Genomic DNA, 21,136 nt, shown 5'->3' with positions numbered 1-21,136 from the left:
TGGCACTTTAGTAGGAATTGGGATTTTTCTTGCCCCTATTTTACTGTCCAAAAATTTGGAGACTTGGCAGAAAACCTTGGGAAAACTAAAATTCCACTTCTCTCAATGTGGTATTACTCATCCCAATTTAAAGTAAATAATAAAAGGAAGATTTAAAGATAAGCTATGGCTACAATTTTTTCCATATAAATAATACTGTTTTTTTTTAAATTACCCAGGATAGGGTGGAATTAGTTAATTAGCTAAGTAATTAAAATTAAAATTCATGAGATGCAGATTAACTTCCAATGTATCCTGTTAGTTATTGCTTCAAAACACCTGGACACAAGAATTGTAGTATTTTGAAGAGAACAGAGAAAGGCTTTTGGATTATGGCTTGTAAAAGGACTTTTTTTCCTTCTTTGTTAAAATACTATCATGTGGTGTCTGATAAAAGTCCCCTGATCCTAAAATGTATGCCAGAAACACAAGTGTGGCCTGTTTCCTTACTTCTCCTTTTCTTTGCCTTGTTCTGGTTGAAACCTATGGTTGTAGTGTTGGGGTATAAAATCTTAAAATTATTTTATTTGAGTTGAGAGAGTGATTCTGCTGGTATGGTTTTGGGGGGTGTAGTGGCCAGCTTTCTGGGTGACTGGCTGATTTGTTGATTTCCTAGTTGCAGTAGGGCTGAAGCTCACTCCCATATCTTTCCAAATCCTCTGTATTCATGCCTTCTGTCTACATAAGTGCTACTCCCATCCCTTTGGATAATCCACCTAATCTTGTCCTTTTTGCCTCTGTAGAGTGAAGGTTCTCTATATGCCCCAGGGTCTCTCCTCTTTAATTCATCAAAATGTATTCACTGTTTGTCCAATTTCCTCTGTGCTGTGACAAATAGTTGGTTTACTAATCTGCAGTGAATCAACCCAAGCTAAAATGCTCAATACATATAAAATAAATACATATGCTAATCCCTTAATGTGTTTATTCTCTTAGGAGAGACACTCAATGTATTGCCTCTTCCATTAGGAATTTTAAGGAGCGGCCAGTATGTAAATGTCTTAACCCAAGGAAATATTCTTTTGTAACTAGCATTTGGGAACTATGGTAGGCTGATAGGGGAAGATATTTTTTGAGTCTCTAGATACAATTGAGTACCTTCTTTAATTTTTATGATAGAACCTTAACTCCATTATTTATATGATTATCAGAGCTTACAGATCTCCCTTTTACTGGCAAGACAAAAGAGTTGCATGCAAGACTGTCATTAGGTGTTATGAAAAAGAGTACTTGCCAAAAAATTTTTTTTGAATGATTGCTTGAAGGAAAGACAATTATTTATTTCTCTGGAGACACTGTATTATTCTGGAATAACACCAGGATTTCAGAGGTTTAAGTGCATAAGTCATATTGGTTTGAGAGTTCACAGACACACTTTGCTGCATTCACTGAGATAACTCTTCAGTTAAAAAAGAAATTAAAACTTATATGATGTGGCCGAAGCATACTCAGAGGAAAATTAATGGCCTCAAATAAAGAATAGTATTACATTAGTTAAAGATTTAACAACAACAACAAAAAAGATTATAAAGAACAATGAAAAGCAAATAAAACAATAAAAGCAGAAATTGGCAGGGATTACAAAAAGAAGTGATTCCTGATGATAAGTGCAAAAATAAATAACTAAACCCATAATATTAACCAGTAAAAGAAACTTGTTCTCAAAAAAACTGCAGACTGGGACGCCTGGGTGGCTCAGTTGGTTAAGCAGCTGCCTTCGGGTCAGGTCATGATCCCAGCGTCCTGGGATCAAGTCCCACATCGGGCTCCTTGCTTGGCAGGGAGCCCACCTTCTCCCTCTGCCTCTGCCTGCCATTCTGTCTGCCTGTGCTCACTCTCGCTCCTCTCTCTCTGACAAATAAATAAATAAAATCTTAAAAAAACAAAACAGAACTGCAGACTGGGCAAATATATAGATTCTTCATTCTGGAGGGAGAGTAGAAGTCAGAAACATAGTATTTTAATACTGATAATGGGGCTATAACCAAAAAAGTTACATTTTAAGTTGAGAGATGACACAAATCTGGTAATAAATTTTATACTTAAATATGTCCCAAATATCACAGGGGACATACTAAAAACATTATGCTATTTATCTGAAATTTACCTCAGATCCTTTGTGAAACAATATTGGAGAATGAATGAATGAATATACAAATGAAAAAATGTACTGGTAGAAGAAAACTTTTGAGATGTCTTTTTACTCTCTGTGAAAGGATTCAGAATTTCTTCTCGTCAATGGCTCATAATAGAGTTGTGGTCAACAATTTGGAGACCTTGGCCTTGTCAATTAATACCAACCAGTCACCCTTGCTTCTCTCTCCATGCTTCTTTTCCTCCCTCCCTTTTCTACCTTTCCCCCCTTTTTTCCTCTCTTTCTCTTTTGCCTACAGTTTTTCTCTCATTGATCTCCTCGTGAAAAAGAAAACCTTGGACTTGTTTTTAGATTCACACATGAAAGGAAAAAAGTTATAAGAAGAGATGAGAGGATGATGGCTTTTTCAGCCCAGCAGAATAAAAGCAGAATAGTGATTTCATACTGGCACAGAGTGGTTTTTCAAATTCTTTTTGATTACCAGAGGGAAGGTCCCATCTATCACCTTTACTTTGTAGTCAATAGAAGGCAACAGTAGGACTTTGAAGTTTATGTGAAAAATCCTGGAGGAGCACAATACTGTCAAGGAAATTGTGATTGTCTGATGACAATGGTCATTTCTGGTAAACTCTTGGAATTGATCCATTTGGACAATTCACCATGCAGTGTACGCCTTACAAAGATTCACAGAGGACTGTCAACTTCTTCCCTAAATATTTCAGATCATTCTCTCCATTTGCAGCATCTTCTCAAAAATTTTTCTTTTATCAGTTTCTATCTCAGAGTGACATATATGGTGCCCTAGGGAATGAATGACTTCCTGACATTACTAATCCAAGTTGACTTCTTGGCCTGTCCTGGATGACTACCTTTGCTTCATTTTCAGGCATCTCAAGATCTTCCTGTGCTCTCTATTTCCAGGACAGCTGCTGCGTCCCATGTGAAAAGCAGAGGATAAAATGAAGATTTCTCAGTGCAACATGCATCACTGGCTGTTACCAGCTCTGCTGGCGGTTGCTTATTTTTCCACCACTGTCCAGGGCCAAGGTAATGCAAAACTTTAAGATAATCATTAGGGCCTGGAACTCTAGCTATATTGGTTCTGATTATTATTTTTTACTTTATTTACCCTAATAGTGTTTCACCTAACCTAATAGTGTTCTACTGTGTTTCTAGGCAAGGTCATATGTTACTCAGTTTCCCCAGCTGTTTACTTTGTAGAAATGTGCCACAACTTTGATGAGGGTTAAGACCTCACCAATGACTGAGCATAGTAATTTTGTGGTGGTTTGTTAAACAGCTCATTCTTCACATGCTTCTGAAGAGGCTGTGCAGATTTCATTAGGAAAAGACAAATTTGCATGCTGCAAAATCAGTTCCATTAGTGAAGAGCTATAATGGGTGTTATGTAGGTACCCCAGTCATGCCTTGTCTCTTAAATAGAGAGTCTACAAAATATGTCTGCCACTTCCTACCTGGTCTTTATCATTTTGTTTCTTTCTTTAAAAACTAGCACATGGTGTAAAGCTTACTAAAGGCCTGACATAGGCAGCTAATGTGCCATTTTAAGCATTTCCAATGATTTCTGGTTTTGTTTTCGTTGAACTTAGTTTTTGAAATCTACTTTCTGTATTACTGGGGTCTGCACTTTTTTTTTTTTAAAGATTTTATTTATTTATTTGACAGACAGAGATCACAAGTAGGCAGAGAGGCAGGCAGAGAGAGAGGAGGAAGCAGGCTCCCTGCTGAGCAGAGAGCCCTATGCGGGGCTGATCGCAGGACCCTGGGATCATGACCTGAGCTGAAGGCAGAGGCTTTAACCCACTGAGCCACCCAGGCGCCCCAGGGTCTGCACTTTTATTCTCAATTTTCACTCGTTTTTATAAAGTGTGTTAGGAGTTTCTGCACTACCAACTCGTGGGCCACATCTGACCCTCTGCTTGTTTTTGTCATTAAAGTTTTATTGGAACACAGACTTGTGTTTACATATGTCTGTGGCTGCTTTCACCCTGCAGGTAGTTGAGTGGTTGTGGTAGAGACAGTGTAGGCCACACAGCCTGAAATATTTATTACCTAGACTTTTGCAAAAAAAGCATGCTGACTTCCGAAGTCAGTGCACAACATGTATAAGTAAGGAAAACTCCATTACTAGGTAAACAAGATAATCTTGCAGAAACAGAAATGTTGGTGCTGAAATTGTTATTCATCGACTTAGCAAGGAAATCTACATGTGATAAAGAATGTTATTTTAGGAGTGTTAATGTCTAAGTCTTGGAATTTACAGTTATAGAGAAGTCAAATGTTAAGACCCACCCCACCCTGCTTCCTCAAAGTGAGACATGCTTGTTTGGAAAGGCATGGAATTTGACCCTTTGCGTGTTCAAATAGTGTTAAAGCCATATTTCCAACTCTTCAAGCAACACATAGGAAACAGTTGGACAGATCAATTCTGCTTGCTCTACTCACATTAAAACAAGAATGCTTTTGGAAGTGATAACTAGAAATCCCAGATAACTTACCATCTAAACTGTGGGATTCCAGACATAAGACCTTTGGAACACAGGGCAGGCAAATCACAAAGCCCTTCAGAGCGGCCATCTTAGTCTAACTTAGTTCAGAAATGGTCTTTTGTGGAGTAGCTGATCATACAGAGAGCCCTTCTGGGATACTTTCGGGGGTGCCATCGACCAGATACACACTGTTGGCCAAATTCCATTTTAAATGAATATTTATGGGGCACAGTATGTGTGTTAGGTTCAGGATACAAGGTAAGACTTCACTCTTTGTCCTCCAGCAGCTTACTGCTACTGAGGAGACAGGGTGTACGCGGATAAATCACCATGCAAGCTTTTGTGGAGTGGGGGATGGTGGATGTAGCAAAAGACAAAGATGGAAAGGTCTACTGGAGCCAGACTGTGGGGAATTTTAAACAGCTCCATTTTTTAAAGAAACTCTGACAGCAATGTCAACGATACTTGTATTTGCAACCTGTAGGCGCTTGGGGAATAAGTAAAGTAAGAGAGACCATTGGAAGATTATATTGACTTCTCTGAGAAGTAACTGTTGGGGGCCTGAACCAGATAGAAAGAGAGAAGAGAATGAGTCCAAGAAACATTTCAGAGGTAGAAGCGATTGAATTTGTTTTCTGATCAGACGTGGAGGGAGTTGTGAAAGGGAAATGCCAGAGATGACTCTAAGTCTTTTTGTTGGAGAAGTGAGGAGATGGAGCCTTTAATTTCGACTGCTATGTTATTGTTGCTTTTGTATCTTTGTGTCATAGTTGTTTGTTACACTTGTTAAAACAGTAGTTCTCTCCTTAGTGTCTGTATCTCTGATACAGAAAAATGCCTCAGTCGTGGTATACATTTGTTGAGGAGATTAATAAAAGAATAAGCATCTGACTCTTGATTTCAGCTAAGGTCATGATCTGAGTCGTGAGATCAAGCTCTGCATTGGGCTCCATGGTTAGTGGGGAGACTGCTTGAGATTCTCTTCCTCTGCCCCACCCTCTGCTGTGCATGCACTCCCCCCCCCAAGTAAATAAATGTTTAAAGAAATAAAAGAATAAGAAATGAAGCAAATTTAAGAAGCGGATGAGGTCAGTCTTAGACACATATGGAGCCTCAGGTGCTTGTGGAACATTTAGGACAAGATGTCTGGTGGGCAGTGGATGGTGTGGAGCTTATATGAAAGAGATGAGAGTAGGAAATGTATCTAAATTGTTTTGTGCTTGGAGGTTAGCTGATAGAGACCTTTGAGGTCTCAGAGGTGAGCCAAAAAGGCATGGCCCGATGGAGAGAAATGAGGATGAAATATGGCAGACACCAACAGTTAAGAAGTTAAAGGAAGAAAAAAGATGATTGAAATTGTCAAAAAAGCAATTGTAAAGAGGGTCAGGGGAATGTAGTGGCCTAGAAGTGAAGGCTGGAGAAACTTTGAAGAAGGAAGATGGCGGGCACATGCGGGAGGAAATCCTAGTAAGAAAAGGCTTCAGATGTCATTGACTTCTTTGGCTTTTAGGAAAGTATGTAAGACATTTGAGAAACTGAATCTTATTTCTATCTCCCAGGACAACATTCATAGTGTCAGCAGAGAATAAAGCATGTGAATTGCTTTGTTTGATTGATTTTCTGCTTTTTTTTTTTTTTAAGGTTTTTAAAAATTTTAAGTAGTCTCTGTACCCAACGTGGAGCTCAGCTTTATAACCCCGAGGTCAAAAGTTGCACGCTCTACAGACTTAGCCAGCCAGGAGCCTGTGATTGATTTTCTACTATTAATTTTTTTCAAGTTTATTTATTTTTAAGTAATCTCTACACCCAACGTGGGGCTCAAACTCATGATCCCAAGATCAAGAGTCACTTCTGACTGAGCCAGTCAGGTGCCCTTGATTTTCTACTTTTAAAGCAGATATAGGAGTGAGTTCCTATGGGTTGGCCAATTTCGACACTAATTTGCAAAGTCACATGTGAATGTGTTTGACATTCAATACAGTATTTTGCTAATGGCAGGTGCGTTGACTTGCTAGCTGACACTAATTACTCTCAAACTTTATGTTCTTAGAGACATTTTGGAGTCACATTTATTCACAAAATGAAAAGAAAAGGTCAGTGTGGTAGGCAGGATAATGTGCTCACAACAATACACACATCCTAATTTCCAGAACCTGTAAATATGCCAAATTATATGGCAAAGGGGAAATTAAGATTGCTGATGAGATGGAAGCTGTTAATCAGCTGACTTTAAGATAGGGAGAGTATCCTGGATTACGTAGGTGAGTCCACTTTGGACCCAATCATGGGGGTCTTAAATACGGAAGAGGGAGGCAGAGGAATGAATGTCAGAGTGAAAGTCATAAGAGAAAGACTTAGCCAAGGCTATTGATGGCTTTGAAGATGGAAAGGGGACTCAAGTCAAGGAATGCTGGAATCCTCTAGAACCTGGAAAAGGCAGGAAAATGGATCGTCTCTGAGAGCCTCCAAAAGGGAAGGCAACCCTACCTACACTTTGGTTTTAGCCCAGCAAGACCCATTTCAGGCTTTTGACCCCCAGAACTGTAAGATAATACATTTCTGTTATTGTAAGTGGCTAATATAGTCTGTATTAAAAGGCATGTAGGAAATTAACTTTCCCCTCCTAAATAGCTTTATCAACAGAATGTATTTTACCACTTAGTCTCCAAGTAATTCTTTCTGGAGAACTTTCCCTCTCCAGAGAATGTGAACCCACATTGGCTCAAAAATAGTTGTTTATACCTAGGTTATTCCAGCATCTTCTTTTTAAGACAAGTTGCTCAATGAACTGGAACACAGAAAGCATATTGTTGTGTTGGCTGTAAGGGGGGAAAAAAGTATATTATATGATAGAATGGTGGGTCTAAGACTTTCTTAGTATTTCATAGTAAGTCTGCCCTGGGTTCCAGCAAAATTTTTTTTGGATGGTTATAAACAGAAACCACTGAAGGTAAGGTAACTGTCATTTAAACACCTTAAAGCATATAAAATTAGAGACTTTGCATCAAGGTTAAATTTAACTTTATAAAGATCTCTGTGTTAAGAAATTTACACAATATGTTTTGTTGTTAGTAGTCATCAAACATGTTTGGACAGTGGAGAATATTTTCTTTACTGCTCTTTACAGCATCTTTATAATGGGTCATCAAATGAAACATAGTGGGTTCCAAGTAAGACAAAAAGAACCTCCCCACCCCAGTATATCCCACAGTGACTTTCTTTCATATTTTAAGTTCTTCTATTTATAGAACATTGGGCAATGCATTCATTATTATTTTTTTAAGATTCATTTATTTATTTGAGAGAACGAGAGAGGGGAGGAGCAGAGGGAGAGAAATCTTCAAGCAGACTCCCCGCTGAGCAAAGCCCAATCCAGGGCTCAGTCCCAGGACCCTGAGATCATGACCCGAGTCAAAATCAGGAGTCGGTCGAGCCTTAACCAACTGAGCCACGCAGGCGCCCCAGGCAGTGCATTTAATTGAAAAATAACCGAGATAAAAAGCTAAGGTTTTTGTTGTTTGTTTGGCTGTTTTTAGATCCTTTGGAAAAATAAACCAAATACTTCTCTGCTGTTTAAAGGTCATTTACTTAATAAATATAAGAGGTTGTTCTATTGATACTGTACCCAAAACTATGTTTTAAAATAGAACACATTTTCACTGCCCATGCTACTCCATCTTGATCAGTCAGGGGTTTTTGGATGCAAAAAAAAAGAAACATTTTCTGGCCCATTGAAGCAAAAAAAGAGAAAAAAAAAAAGTATTTACTGGTAGGTAACAAAGTAGCTCATATCATTAAAGTAAAAGTTAAATTAAGCTTTGAAAAGGATGGGACTCTAAGAACACCCTGGATACTGGATAAAATTCTAGGAAACTGACCATTTTTTTAGGGCATGTTATTGCAATGAAATTGACGGGCTATTTTCCTTCCTTCCATTGCTGGACACAAGTTTCAGGTTCTTAGCCCAGGGAGTATGGCTGATTGACAGCACAGCCGAGGCCCCCTGCAGTACAAAGGGTGTATTGTTCTGGGGAAGAAACCGGCGCGGTACAGAGAAGGCAGGCAGACAAGTGGTGATCATGGGTGGTGAAGAACGGATCTTCATTTCAGTGTTCCTATAGAAAAAGTAATGTTTCAGGAAATTACTGGAAATACTTTAATTGAAATAAATCTTTGGGGATGCCTGCTGGCTCAGTCGATTGAGCATCCAACTCTTGATTTCAGCTCAGGTCATGATCTCGGGGTGGTGAGATCAAGCCCCAAGTTGAGCTCTGCATTGGCGGTGGAGCCTGCTTAAGAGTCTCTCTTCCTCTCCCTCTGCCCTTCTTGGCCCTCCCCTACAACACACATGCACATGCTCTCTCTATAAAAAAAGAAACAGCAAGATTTCTATTATTGAAATGGAGTGAAAGAAAGGAAAAAGGAAAGGAAGAAAGGAGAAAAAAAAGAGAAGGGGAGAGGGAAGGAAGAAGGAAAGGAGGGAGGGAAGGATGGAAAATTAACCCTTGAATAGTCACATTATGAAATAAAATTTCCCAAATGCCTATGGATAACAATGAGGCTTTAATAAATCACGTAAACATTCATTTTCTGCCTACAAGATTTGTTTTCTATGAGAATAATTGTAGTGAAATTTGGGAGTTTTAAAAACTTCCCTCTCAAGGAAAAAAAAAAACGAAAGAAAAAAAAAAAACCATAACACAACAAAACAAACAGCCCTATACTTTCAGTAACAAGCCTAACCCTGCAGGAGAGAAGAAAATAAAGAATGGACTGTCCCCATTCTTCCTCCTCAATTCCCCTTTGGGATGAAATACATATATTCACAAATATTGTGTTTGGCCCAATCCCACAGGAAGCCTGGCTTCACCGTGCAAGGAATGAGTTGCCCTGGGTTCTTAGTGTGGGCTAGAAATCAAATTTTACACTTGTTTTTTTGGTTTTGTTTTGTTTTGTTTTGTTTTTTGTCTTCTTAAAAAGCTTAGGATTTTAACTAACATGAAGTAAATTCTGAGTCAAATTCACATCAGCATTTGTAATTATTACTGGGAGTTATACATATGTATAGAATCATCTCTTTGTGCTCGCAAAAAGAAAAATCATCTGTCTAACATCAAATATACCCAACTTTTTATTTCATGCAATTAGAGCAGTGATTTCTGAACTGCATTTACAGTGTTTCTATCAATTTGGCTACCCTTGCTCTGATGCAAGTCCCAGTGTCTTTCTTCCATACGGAGAAAAAGGAGTTAACTTTGAAGTTCAAAACTATGACCTCATGCCTCCTTCTTTCTTAACTAGCATTTTTTTTAAGATTTTATTTATTTATTTGACAGACAGAGATCATAAGTAGGCTGAGGTAGACAGAGAGAGAGGGGGAAGCAGGCTTCCCGCTGAGCAGAGCGCCGAATGTGGGGCTTGATCCCAGGACCCTGAGATCATGACCAGAGCCGAAGGCAGAGGCTCAACCCACTGAGCCACCCAGGCACCCCTTAACTAGCATTTTTTAATGTTCACTCTTTTCCCTCTAAAGGCAAAAACCTAAAGGAAATGTGAATTTTGTGTCTAACCAAGATTTTCTTTTACCGATTGTGAGGGTATTTTTGCTTACATAATATAGGCAGTAGATGTGGTCTGTTGATGAAAGAGAAGGGTGGTGTTCCTTTTTGCTAGCAGCCGTAATGGGACTGTAGTCACATGCATTATTTGTAAATGATTTTAAAAGTTGGACACTGATGGATTTAGTGGTTGCATTTGCTTCACGCTGTGTTTCCATGAGTAGTTCAACGGAAGCCAGTGCCTCTCTGGGTCTGGAGCCCCGTCTGTATTGTCTGGACATGATCCATGGGATCAGAGCGTGTTCATTGTTATCCCCATCACTTTCTCCTGGGGGTTCAGAAGGCTATGGTTATTGACTTTAAAGATGTGGCAGGGCTATAAACTCAGATCACATCTAAAGAACGGTAGCCTGGTGGTGTGCCTGAGTGGCTCATTCGGTTAAGTGTCTGCCTTCAGTCCAGGTCACGATCCAGGGGTCCTGGGATCGAGTCTTGCGTTGGGCTCCCTGCTCAGCACGAAGTCTGCTTCTCTCTCTCCCTCTGACCATCACCCCTGCTCCTTCTCTCTTTCTCTCCCTCTCGCTCTCTCAAATAAGTAAATAAAATCTTTAAAGAATAGTAGCCTGGGTAGAAAATATTGTAAAGGTTTCTAATCTTGAACTTGGGAATTCTCAATGTTGTGGACTTATTTGCCCTCCTTGAGAAGTCAGCACACCTGGGGAACTGGCCGAATTGGTCGGTCTTCTTGCAGTGGTCTAGACGGAGGCCTCCATCCTGCTTGTTGTACTTCTCCACTTGATGGTTCCCAGGCACGTCCGCCATCTTTCACCGGGGCATTCGTGCAGAACTTTGTAATAAGCTTGGCCAATGACGTCTACCAGCCCACTGGTGAGATTTGGCTGAGAAACTGGATATATTGTTTAAAATTGCTTAATTCTTGTTTTAAATTTTTTCCATAAGTAATGAAAGCCTACCTATAGGGGTGCCTGGGTGGCTTAGTTGGTTAAGCGTCTGCCTTTGCCTCAGGTCTTGATCCCAAGGTCCTAGGATTGAGCCCCACATCGGGCTCCCTGCTTATTGGGAAGCCTGCTTCTCCCTCCCTCTCTGCCTACTGCTCCCCATGCTTGTGTTCTCTCTCTCTCTGTCAAATAAATGAATAAAATGATTATCAATAACAGGTTATTCTCACCAGTTTCCAGACTAAGCAAAATTGTAATAGTTTTCCTGTTCATCCAAATGTTAGGTTCCTCTTCTTGAATTTCAAAATAGTTATTCTTATGACAAATCCATATTTTTCCATAAACAAGAGAAATGTCAACTCTTTCTTCCATTCAGGTCACATTGAGAAGGGGAAGCTAATGTTTTTTTGTTTTGAATTGCTAACATTCTCTGCTAAGAGGTAGTAAAAGTTGAGCTGACTTGTGAGGAGTCAGTTACTCATTCCTCTATCTCCACGAAGGGTGCCTTCTTAATGTGGCTTTTCTGCCAAAGAAACAGAGCATCTCACTTGGGGTCAGGGATTGTCATTCACCAGTACGTGAACTTGGGCAAGTCTCCAGCTTCTCTTTGGCTTCTTTATATGTAAAATTGGGATGGCACTGTATTTTTTTGTGAGAATCAAATGAGCTTTTGAGATCACCCCTTAGATGAAGTCAAAGCCGGAGGAGCAAATATTTACAGATTACTTTTCCTAAAAATAAAGTTTTAGAAGGAGGAATCACTCAAGTTTCTTTATCTAATAAGTGACAGAACTGGAATCAAATTAACGCCCAAACCCATATTGTGCTACATATCTGTTAAGGAGAATGTCTGTTTCCTCCCCCTCTTTCTGTTTCCTAAAGTGAGAAAGAAAGGCAGGGTGTAAGCATGGACAATAAGAGCTAAGCTTTTCTGTTACATGTAAGCTTTTCTTTTTTGACAAACTATTTCAATATTATGTAATTAAAATCTTCTTAAACTATTTTGTGTGAAATTCTGGAGCACTGATGTAGGTTTGAAGTTTGAATGACATACACAAGAAGTAATATAGACCTATCCATTTTGTGAACTATCAGGAAAGCTTAAGTGTCCTGGCATGACTCAGGAGCCTATGCGGTGTATCTTTCTGAAAGATACAAATCAGCTACATTTTGAGAATGGATCAAACTTTATAAAACCCAATTATCTGTGATTTGATCCTTTTTCTTTTGGTCCTTTATAATCTCTTTTTCAAATGTTTTTAAATATAGATCTTAATACTATAATATGTCCATGGTTGCCTTCTTAAATGAGCTTATCGTTAAAAATATTGGATTACTAAAGTGAAAAATCTAAAGGCATAAAACAGGTCCCAGTAGAGTAGATTATAAAAGCTTACGTGTTCCAAGTTGGGGGGAAGGAAAAATCATCCTTGTAATATAATGAATGCATTTTACAAGATTGGCTTCAATTTAAACTAGACTAGAGTATTACATTTTAACCCTTAAGTCATAGGTCTTTGTCGTAAGGTCAGGACTGTTTGATAAAATGCTTATCTCTTGAGTAAGAAACAGATGCTCTTGGGTTTGTATCACTGTGAGAACTCATCGATTCCTTAATAGAGTTATAGAAAGAGCATATTTTGAGACTGATGAAGTCATGTGTTTTGATTTCATTATGTTGACTCTTTGGTTTAACTAATGGCAGCTTAAATGTTTCAACATTTAAATGATTTTTGTTTCTCCTTTTGCAGTGGCTCCACCAACACGGTTAAGATATAATGTATTATCTCATGACAGTATACAGATTTCATGGAAGGCTCCAAGGGGGAAATTTGGTGGCTACAAACTTCTCGTGACTCCAGCTTCAGGTAAAAACTGTTGATTGTGGGTGGCTGGGTGGCTCAGTGGGTTAAAGCCTCTGCCTTAGGCTCGGGTCATGATCACAGGGTCCTGGGATCGGGCTCTCTGCTCAGTGGGGAGCCTGCTTCCCCCTCTGTCTCTGCCAGCCTCTCCACCTACTTGTGATCTCTCTCACTCTGTCAAATAAATAAATAAAATCTTTAAAAACAAAAACAAAAAAGTTGATTGTGATTTCTAGATTATTAACAACCTTTTAACACATAGTTAACAAAAAATGTAAAGTATTGAGTGTTTCTTGAAAATCATTTGAAAAATTTTTTTCAATTTAATATATGCACTTGAAACCTTACCTTCTAATCAAAGAAATAATATTCCCAAAGTCTAAAGAGTTGCTATTGGGCTCATTGTAATTCTCCTAAGGGGAAATTTCCAGATTATTAAAATCTTTGCTTCCTCTGTTTCAACATAGAATGAATACTTTTGGCCTGTTGACACTTAAAAAAAAATACAATACATCTGGAAGACTAACACTTGTGACCAGCTGAGTAAATTACGATTAATTAACTTGATAGTGTATTATTCAGCAATTATACATTAAAATGATAAGAGCTAAGTAGACACTGTGAAAATAAGTGGTAAATTAAAGCAGGAAAGGAGGAAAAGTAAAACTTAGATTTATTGATCATGAAGATAAAGTAGTTATGCCAAATTTTTAAAATTAAATTTTGGTTTAATTTTTTTCTTTCTTCTATTTTATGTTTTTATTATACAAATATGATTAGTAAAACAATAAAGAGTATGGAGAGGAACTGCTGCTGTTACACACAGTCATGGAGACAAAGAGGGGGTCAACAACATAAATAGCTTGAGCTCCACACCTGGGTCTGTGGTATATAAGAAATGTCATTTGGGCAAGTTGTATAACCTCTCCATTCTCTGGTGTCATCTTACATAAAACCCACAAACAGCACTAGTCCCACCTCATGGAGTTGTAAGGCGTAGAACTCAAAATGTAATCTGAGAATCAGCACAGGCATCAGCTGAGAGCCAATGCAGAATATTGGTCCCTACCTCCCACCTGCTGAATCAGCATCTGACCTTGACAAAGATCCCCAGATGACTCCTATGCATGTTAAATTTGGGAAGCACTTGTGAGGACTTAATGAATTTATAAAAGTAAAGCACTTATAACAGTGACTGCCAGATAGAGTGCAATCATATTGCCTGTGATTGATATATAGATGATTTGAGTATGTCCCTCAGGTCTCATTTCCTTTCCTAGGATCCAGTTTCCCATATTCTGTAAGAAATATTTAATAACAGTATATTTGTATAATACATATGTATTTATGTACATATAATAATTTTTCCTCTTTATTGGTGGATAAAGATAGGGTTTTTTGTTTGATAATTGATTTTTTGTTTGATATTTGTTTGATATTGATAAAGATGGTTATATGGACCTGGGCTTCTTGCTGTTGGAGTCCTTTTCCCAACTCTTTTAATAAGGCTGACAAATGCTCTGTTGTTGATAATTGTGGACATTTTACCCAGTGGTGGATTTAAAATCTCAACCAAAACAAGCAGCTGAAACACCTGGCTTCTTGCTTGGCCATGAAAAAGGAACCTTCTAGAAGGTTATTAACAAATATTACCCAGACTCTTTAGAATGATTCATGGTTTAGTGAAACAGATGCCAACTTTACCCATGTTGGCTCACAGAAGTGACACACTTGCAGAAAGCAATATTTCATTCTCTAGCCTGGTTCAGAATTTTCATTTTGAAGTATGGCCCAATTTTGAAATAACTTTGACTGCTGAAAATGCAGTTTGTGTTCTGAAATAAGCCACCATGGGAAATTCAAGTTCAAGAGATTCCTGGGGAGAGACTGAAGATGGCAGAGTAGGGGGCACCTGGGTGGCTCAGTGGGTTAAAGCCTCTGCCTTCAGCTCAGGTCATGATCCCAGGGTCCTGGGATCGAGCCCCGTATCCGGCTCTCTGCTCGGTGGGGAGCCTGCTTCCTTCTCTCTCTCTCTCTCTCTCTCTCTCTTTCTGCCTGCCTCTCCACCTACTTGTGATATCTCTCTCTCTGTCAAATAAATAAAATCTTAAAAAAAATTTTTTTTAAGATGGCAGAGTTGTAGGGAAACCCTGAACTTACCTCATCCCTTGAACATAGTTAGATTGAAAAGCAAACCATTTTAAGTAACTAGGAAATTGACCTGAAGATTAAGAAAACAATCTGAACAATTAGAGGGAGAGAACATGGTAGATGTGAGGTTTGGAGATATGAATTGGGGTAGAGAAAAGCTGTGGTGCCAGGGAGGAAAGGAAGCCCTCTTCATGAGAGAAGACGGAGAGAGAGGGAGAGGGGAGGAGAGAGAGTGGAGACTGGAGTTGCTTATACCAAACCAAAAAGGTCAACACCAAGAAATATCATAGAAAATAAGAATTCTGAAAACAATGAGAGACAAAATGTCCTTAACCCACAAGGGTAGATATAATGTTAGCAGCAGACCTGTCCACAGAAACTTAGCAGGCCAGAAGAGAGTGACATGATATATTCAATGTGCTGAATGGGGGAAAAAATGAAGCCAAGAATACTATATCCAGCAAGGCTATCATTCAAAATAGAAGGAGAAATGAAGAGCAAAAAATAAATAAACAAGCAAAAACTAAATGAGATCGTGAACACTAAACTAGCTCTCCAAGAGATATTAAAGGGGACTCTTGGACTGAGAAAGATAAACCAAAGGCCACAAAGACTAGAATGAAAAGAGACAACCTACAAGAATGACAACTTCACAGGTAATACAATGGCACTAAATTCATATCTATAAATAATTACTCTAAATGTAAATGGACTAATTGTCCCAAATAAGAAACATAGGGTGAAAATGGATTTAAAAAAAAAAACAAAACCCATTGATATCCTGCTTGTAAGAGACTCAGACCCAAAGATGCCTCCAGATTGAAAGTGAGGAGGTGGAAAACAATTTATCATGCTAATGGACATCAAAAGAAAGCTGGAGTAGGGATCCTTATATTAGGCAAACTGGATTTTAAATTGAACACTGTAATAAGAGATGAAGAAGGTCGCTGTATTATAATGAAGAGGTCTATCCAACAAGAAGATCTAACAATTGCAAATATTTATGCCCCCAGCTTGGGAGCAGCCAAATATATAAATTAATTAAAACAAACTTAAAGAAACCCATTGATAATAATTCAATAATAGTAGGCCATTTTAATACCCCATTCAGAGCAATGGACAGATCATCTAAGCAGAAGATAACAGCTTTGAATGAAACTCTGGAGCAGATGGACTTAGCAGGTATATTCAGAGCATTTCATCCTAAAGTGACAGATATTCATTCTTTTTAAGTTCACATGGAACATACTCCAGAACAAATCAGCTATTGGTTCACAAATTGGACCTCAATAAATACAAAAAGATGGAGATCATACCGAGCCTATTTTCATACCACAGTGCTATTAAACTTGAAGTCAACCATAAGAAAAAATTTGAAAAGATCACAAATGGAGGTTAAGGAACATCCTACTACAGAATGAGTGGGTTAACCAGGAAATTAAAGATGAAATTGAAAAAAAAGATCATGGTAGCAGATGAAAATGAAAACACTACAGTCCAAAACCTTTGAGATGCAGCAAAGGCAGTCGTAAGAGGGCAGGATATAGCAAGACAGGCCTTCCTCAAGAAAAGTCTCAAATATACAACCTAACTTTATACTTAAAGGAGCTGGAAAAAGAACAGCAAATAAATCTTAAAACCAGCAGAAGAGAAATTATAAAGATTAGAGCAGAAATCAATGATATAGAAATTTACAAAACCCAGTATAACAGATCAACACAAGTAGCTAGATCTTTGGAAGAATTAACAATATTGATAAACACTGAGCCAGACTTATCAAAAAGAAGAGAAAGGACCCAAATAAATAAAATCATGAATGAAAGAGGCAAGATTACAACCAAAACCACAGAAATACAAACAATTGGAGAATATTATGAGCAATTGTATGCCAACAAATTGGACAATCTGGAAGAAATAGATAAATTCCTAGAAACATATAAGCCACCAAAACTGAAACAGGAAGAAATGGAAAATTTCAACAGACCCATAACCAGCAAAGAAAATAAATCAGTAATTAAAAATCTCCCAACGCTATCCTGATCAAAATACCAGTGGCATTTTTCAAAGAGCTGGAACAAACAATCATAAATTTATATGGAAATGGAAAAGACCCTGAATCACTAAAGAAATGTTGAAAAAGAAAAACAAAGCTGGGGATATCACATTGCTTGATATCAAGCTATATTACAAAGAAGTCATCACCAAGACAGCATGGTACTAGCACAAAACAGACACATAGACCAGTGGAACAGAATAGAGAGCCCAGATGTGGACCCTCAACTCTATGGTCAACTAATCTTCAACAAAGCAGGAAAAAATATCCAATGGAAAAAAAGACAGTCTCTTCAATAAATGGTGCTAGGACAATTGGACACCTATACACAGAAGAATGAAACTCGACCATTGTCTTACACCATACACAAAGATAAACTCTAAATGGATGGAAGACTTCAATGTAAGGCAGGAATCTATCAAAATCCTAGAGGAGAACATAGGCAGTAACCTCTTCGACATCAGCCACAGCAACTTCTTTCAAGATACATCTCCAAAAGCAAGGGAAACAAAAGCAAAAATGAACTTTTGGGATTGCATCAAGGTAAAAAGCTTCTGCACAGCAAAGAAAACACTCAACAAAACAAAGAGGCAACCCACGGAGTGGGAGAAGATATCTGCAAATGACACTATAGATAAAGGGCTGGTATTCAAGGTCTATAAAGAACTTCTCAAATTCAACACCCAAAAAACAAATAATCAAGTCAAAAAATGGGCAGAAGACATGAACAGACACTTCTCCAAAGAAGATATACAAATGACAACAAACATGTCAAAAAATGCTCAACATTGCTCCACATCAGGGAAATACAAATCAAAACCACGAGATAACACCTCACACCCGTCAGAATGGCTGAAATTAACAAGTCGGGAAATAACATATGTTGGCGAAGATGCAGAGAAAGGGAAACCTTCTTACACTGTTGGTGAGAATGCAGACTCGTGCAGACACTTGGAAAACAATATGGAGGTTCCTCAAAAAGTTAAAAACAGAAATACCCTGTGACCCATCAATTGCACTACGAGGTGTTTATCCAAAGGATACAAAGATACTGATTCAAAGGGACACATGCACCCAAATGTTTATAGTAGTACTATCAACAATAGCGAAATTATGGAAAGAAAGCCCAAATGTCATCAACTGATGAGTGGATATAGAATATGTGGCATATTTACACATATGCACACACATATGTACATATATAATATGGAAAATTAGCTATCAAAAGGAGTGAAATCTTGGCATTTGCAGCAATGTGGATGGAACTAGAGTGTATTATGCTAAGCAAAATAAGTCAATCAGAGAAGACAAATACCATATGATTTCACTCGTATGTGGAATTTAAAAAAGAAAATAGATGACCATAGGGGAAGGGAAGAGAAAAGTAAGATAAAAACAGAGGGAAGCCAACCATAAGAGACCCTTAACTACAGAGAACAAATTAAGGGTTGCTAGAGGGGAGGTGTGTGAGGGGATGGGCTAAATGGGCGATAGGCATTAAGGAGGGCACTTGTTGTGATGAACACTGGGTGTTATATGTAAGCAATGAATCACTAAATTCTACTCCTGTAACCAGCATTACCCTATGTGTTAACTAACTTGAATTTAAATAAAATCTTGAAAGAGAAAAAAAAAGATTCTTGAACATCATTATGACTTAAAGGTCAAAATACAAGTTTCTAATTTGTGGTACCTCTGAGAATTCCCCATGTCTGATCTTGAAAGTTTATTCTTTTTCTTCCAGGTAATTGGTGTCTTAACTTTCCCTGAATACTAAACTGTTCAGTACACATATAGTTGGCATTAAGGAATCAGGGAGTCTTAGGAGTGACTTGTGTAGCCTCTGAACCAAATCTCAGCCAGATCCTTCAATACCCTCTGCCATACCACACTCACAAAGCAAACCTCCAGCTCTTACTTAAACACTTCCAGAGACATAATAAAAATTGAGAGTGAAGTAAAATTATTCCTTCATGAATACCAGTTCCATTTTTCTAGGGCCTCAGTGCCTTTACTGCAGTGATCCAAGCCAATAAGACAGTGTTGACACTCTGTTATCTATTTGGTCAAACATAAAATAAATAGAGTAAATAAAAAGAGTAATAAATGCATCCAGACACGAAAGGTAGACATTTTAGCCCTCCAAGACATGTTCCAAATACAGTTTATACCAGTCTTTCCCAAAGCATGTTCCATGGTAATCTGCAAGATGCTAATAGCTATGATACAACCAAATGGTTTAATAGTCAAAGAAACTGAAGATGTCCTATTCTAAAGAGTTTAAAGATTTTTTTTAATTGCAGAATTCTCAAAGCTGTTAGTAAAATAATACACCTAAGCCCCTCAGAGAGGGAGTCTAATACAGAGTATTCTAAGAAACTTTTTTTTTTTTTAGTGAAACATGCATTAAGAAAGATTTATTTGGTGTGCTTTGTTGTAGATGAGTTTTAAATAATAGATGTTTGTGAAACCAGGTTTAACATCTTGGACATAAATGCATTTAAAAAATGGGTTTTGGCAAGAAAAGGGCTCAGTTCTGCCTTCTGGTATCAGGCAGCATAGATGATAGCAGCATCACATTTCAGACATAACATCATTAATTTCTGGGAATATGATTAAAATACATTGTAATCTGTGTTATGTTTAATTCATTCAGCAAATTTCCGGTCCTTTTTGCTGTCATTGCTAGTGGCAAGGGAGTTTTCAATTTCCTCCCTCTTATACTTAGTAACTGTTGCCAGAAATTAGAAAAGAAAAGCCTATTTGGAATTTGGCATAAAAGTTGAGTATTTAATCAACAGTATTTCCACAAGAGCCTTAGATGTCATTCTGATTTGATGGAGAGATACTGGAGATTTGAAATCTTTTCATGAACCGCGCTAATGTTTAAGTAGCCGGGCAATGATTGGTTCCGTCAACATCCTGAGCTGGTTATGCTCAGATTTAAGATAATTAAATTGTTAATGCTTTAGGGATGATTTGATTCAGTTTAGAGAAACCATAGCAAAAATTTCAGCATAGATAATGTTGTTCAGTCTGTCTTTATCTTTCCCTTCCCTTTTATGTGGAATTCTTTCCTTGAAGACTGTATCTATGATGAGGGCTTATTTTCTCCTGATCCTATACTGCGGCTTTCCCTCGTGTATAAACAGTAATGCGTTGTGATGAAAGATTTTTGTGAATGGTTTTGTCTAATTTAGACAACTGTTGAAATGATCTGATGCAAAGAGTACAACTAAGAATGAGAAGGAACAATATATTAAAATTAAGGAGTATATGCATACGCGCCATTGTGTATTTTTTGAAATGTTTTCACCTTTTAAAATCTTAATTGCTGATAAATAAATTTTCTTAATGTATCCAGTGAACCTGTTTCTTAGTCCTGATTTATCTTTCTGTTTTGTTAAAGGTGGCAAAACCAATCAGTTGAATCTCCAGAACACAGCAACTAAGGCAATTATTCAAGGTCTTCTGCCAGAGCAGAATTACACAGTTCAAATTATTGCATACAATAAAGACAAAGAAAGCAAGCCAGCCCAAGGTCAATTCAGAAGTACGTATGTACAGTTCTTAAAGTGCTATCCTGGGACTCCGTTCCAGCTCTGAGTTAAAGTCTCGAGTAAATCCTATGATAGGTTAAAATTGGATTGTTTAGCTGAAGAGATCTTGAAAGGTATTTGGTGAAATCTTCCATGAGTTCCTTCTATCACTACTACCCCTCTGCCCCTCCCTTAACCTGTTTTAATGCATGCCCCCTTAAATCCTCTAAATTTTACTTTTCGCATGCTCTCCCTCATACTGTCCTCCGAACCTTACCCAAACATCTCATCTACCCGGTACCTAATAGGTGCTCAGTGAATACTTACCAATGACTCAGTGAATGATGCCTACACCTGCTCTATAGTATTC

General features: G+C 38.0%; 1 protein-coding gene across 2 annotated transcripts in view; it reads left to right on the top strand.

Moving 5' to 3' along the window:
• The window catches only part of COL14A1 (collagen type XIV alpha 1 chain), a 216,621-nt gene that overhangs the window by 13,285 nt on the left and 182,200 nt on the right, over window positions 1-21,136 (top strand). For both annotated transcript variants that reach the window (XM_032858416.1, XM_032858417.1), the window contains exons 2-4: window positions 3,056-3,181; window positions 12,913-13,029; window positions 20,637-20,780. In XM_032858416.1, the coding sequence (XP_032714307.1) occupies window positions 3,094-3,181; window positions 12,913-13,029; window positions 20,637-20,780 (349 nt within the window). In that variant the 5' untranslated portion in view covers window positions 3,056-3,093. The remainder of the gene's footprint in view (window positions 1-3,055; window positions 3,182-12,912; window positions 13,030-20,636; window positions 20,781-21,136) is intronic.

The sequence above is a fragment of the Lontra canadensis genome, unplaced genomic scaffold (genome assembly GCF_010015895.1).
Source record: "Lontra canadensis isolate GAN:19392208 unplaced genomic scaffold, GSC_riverotter_1.0 scaffold15, whole genome shotgun sequence".
Taxonomy (NCBI): domain Eukaryota; kingdom Metazoa; phylum Chordata; class Mammalia; order Carnivora; family Mustelidae; genus Lontra; species Lontra canadensis.
Note: the sequence above shows the minus strand (reverse complement) of the source record. Positions and strands in the feature narration are given on the sequence as shown.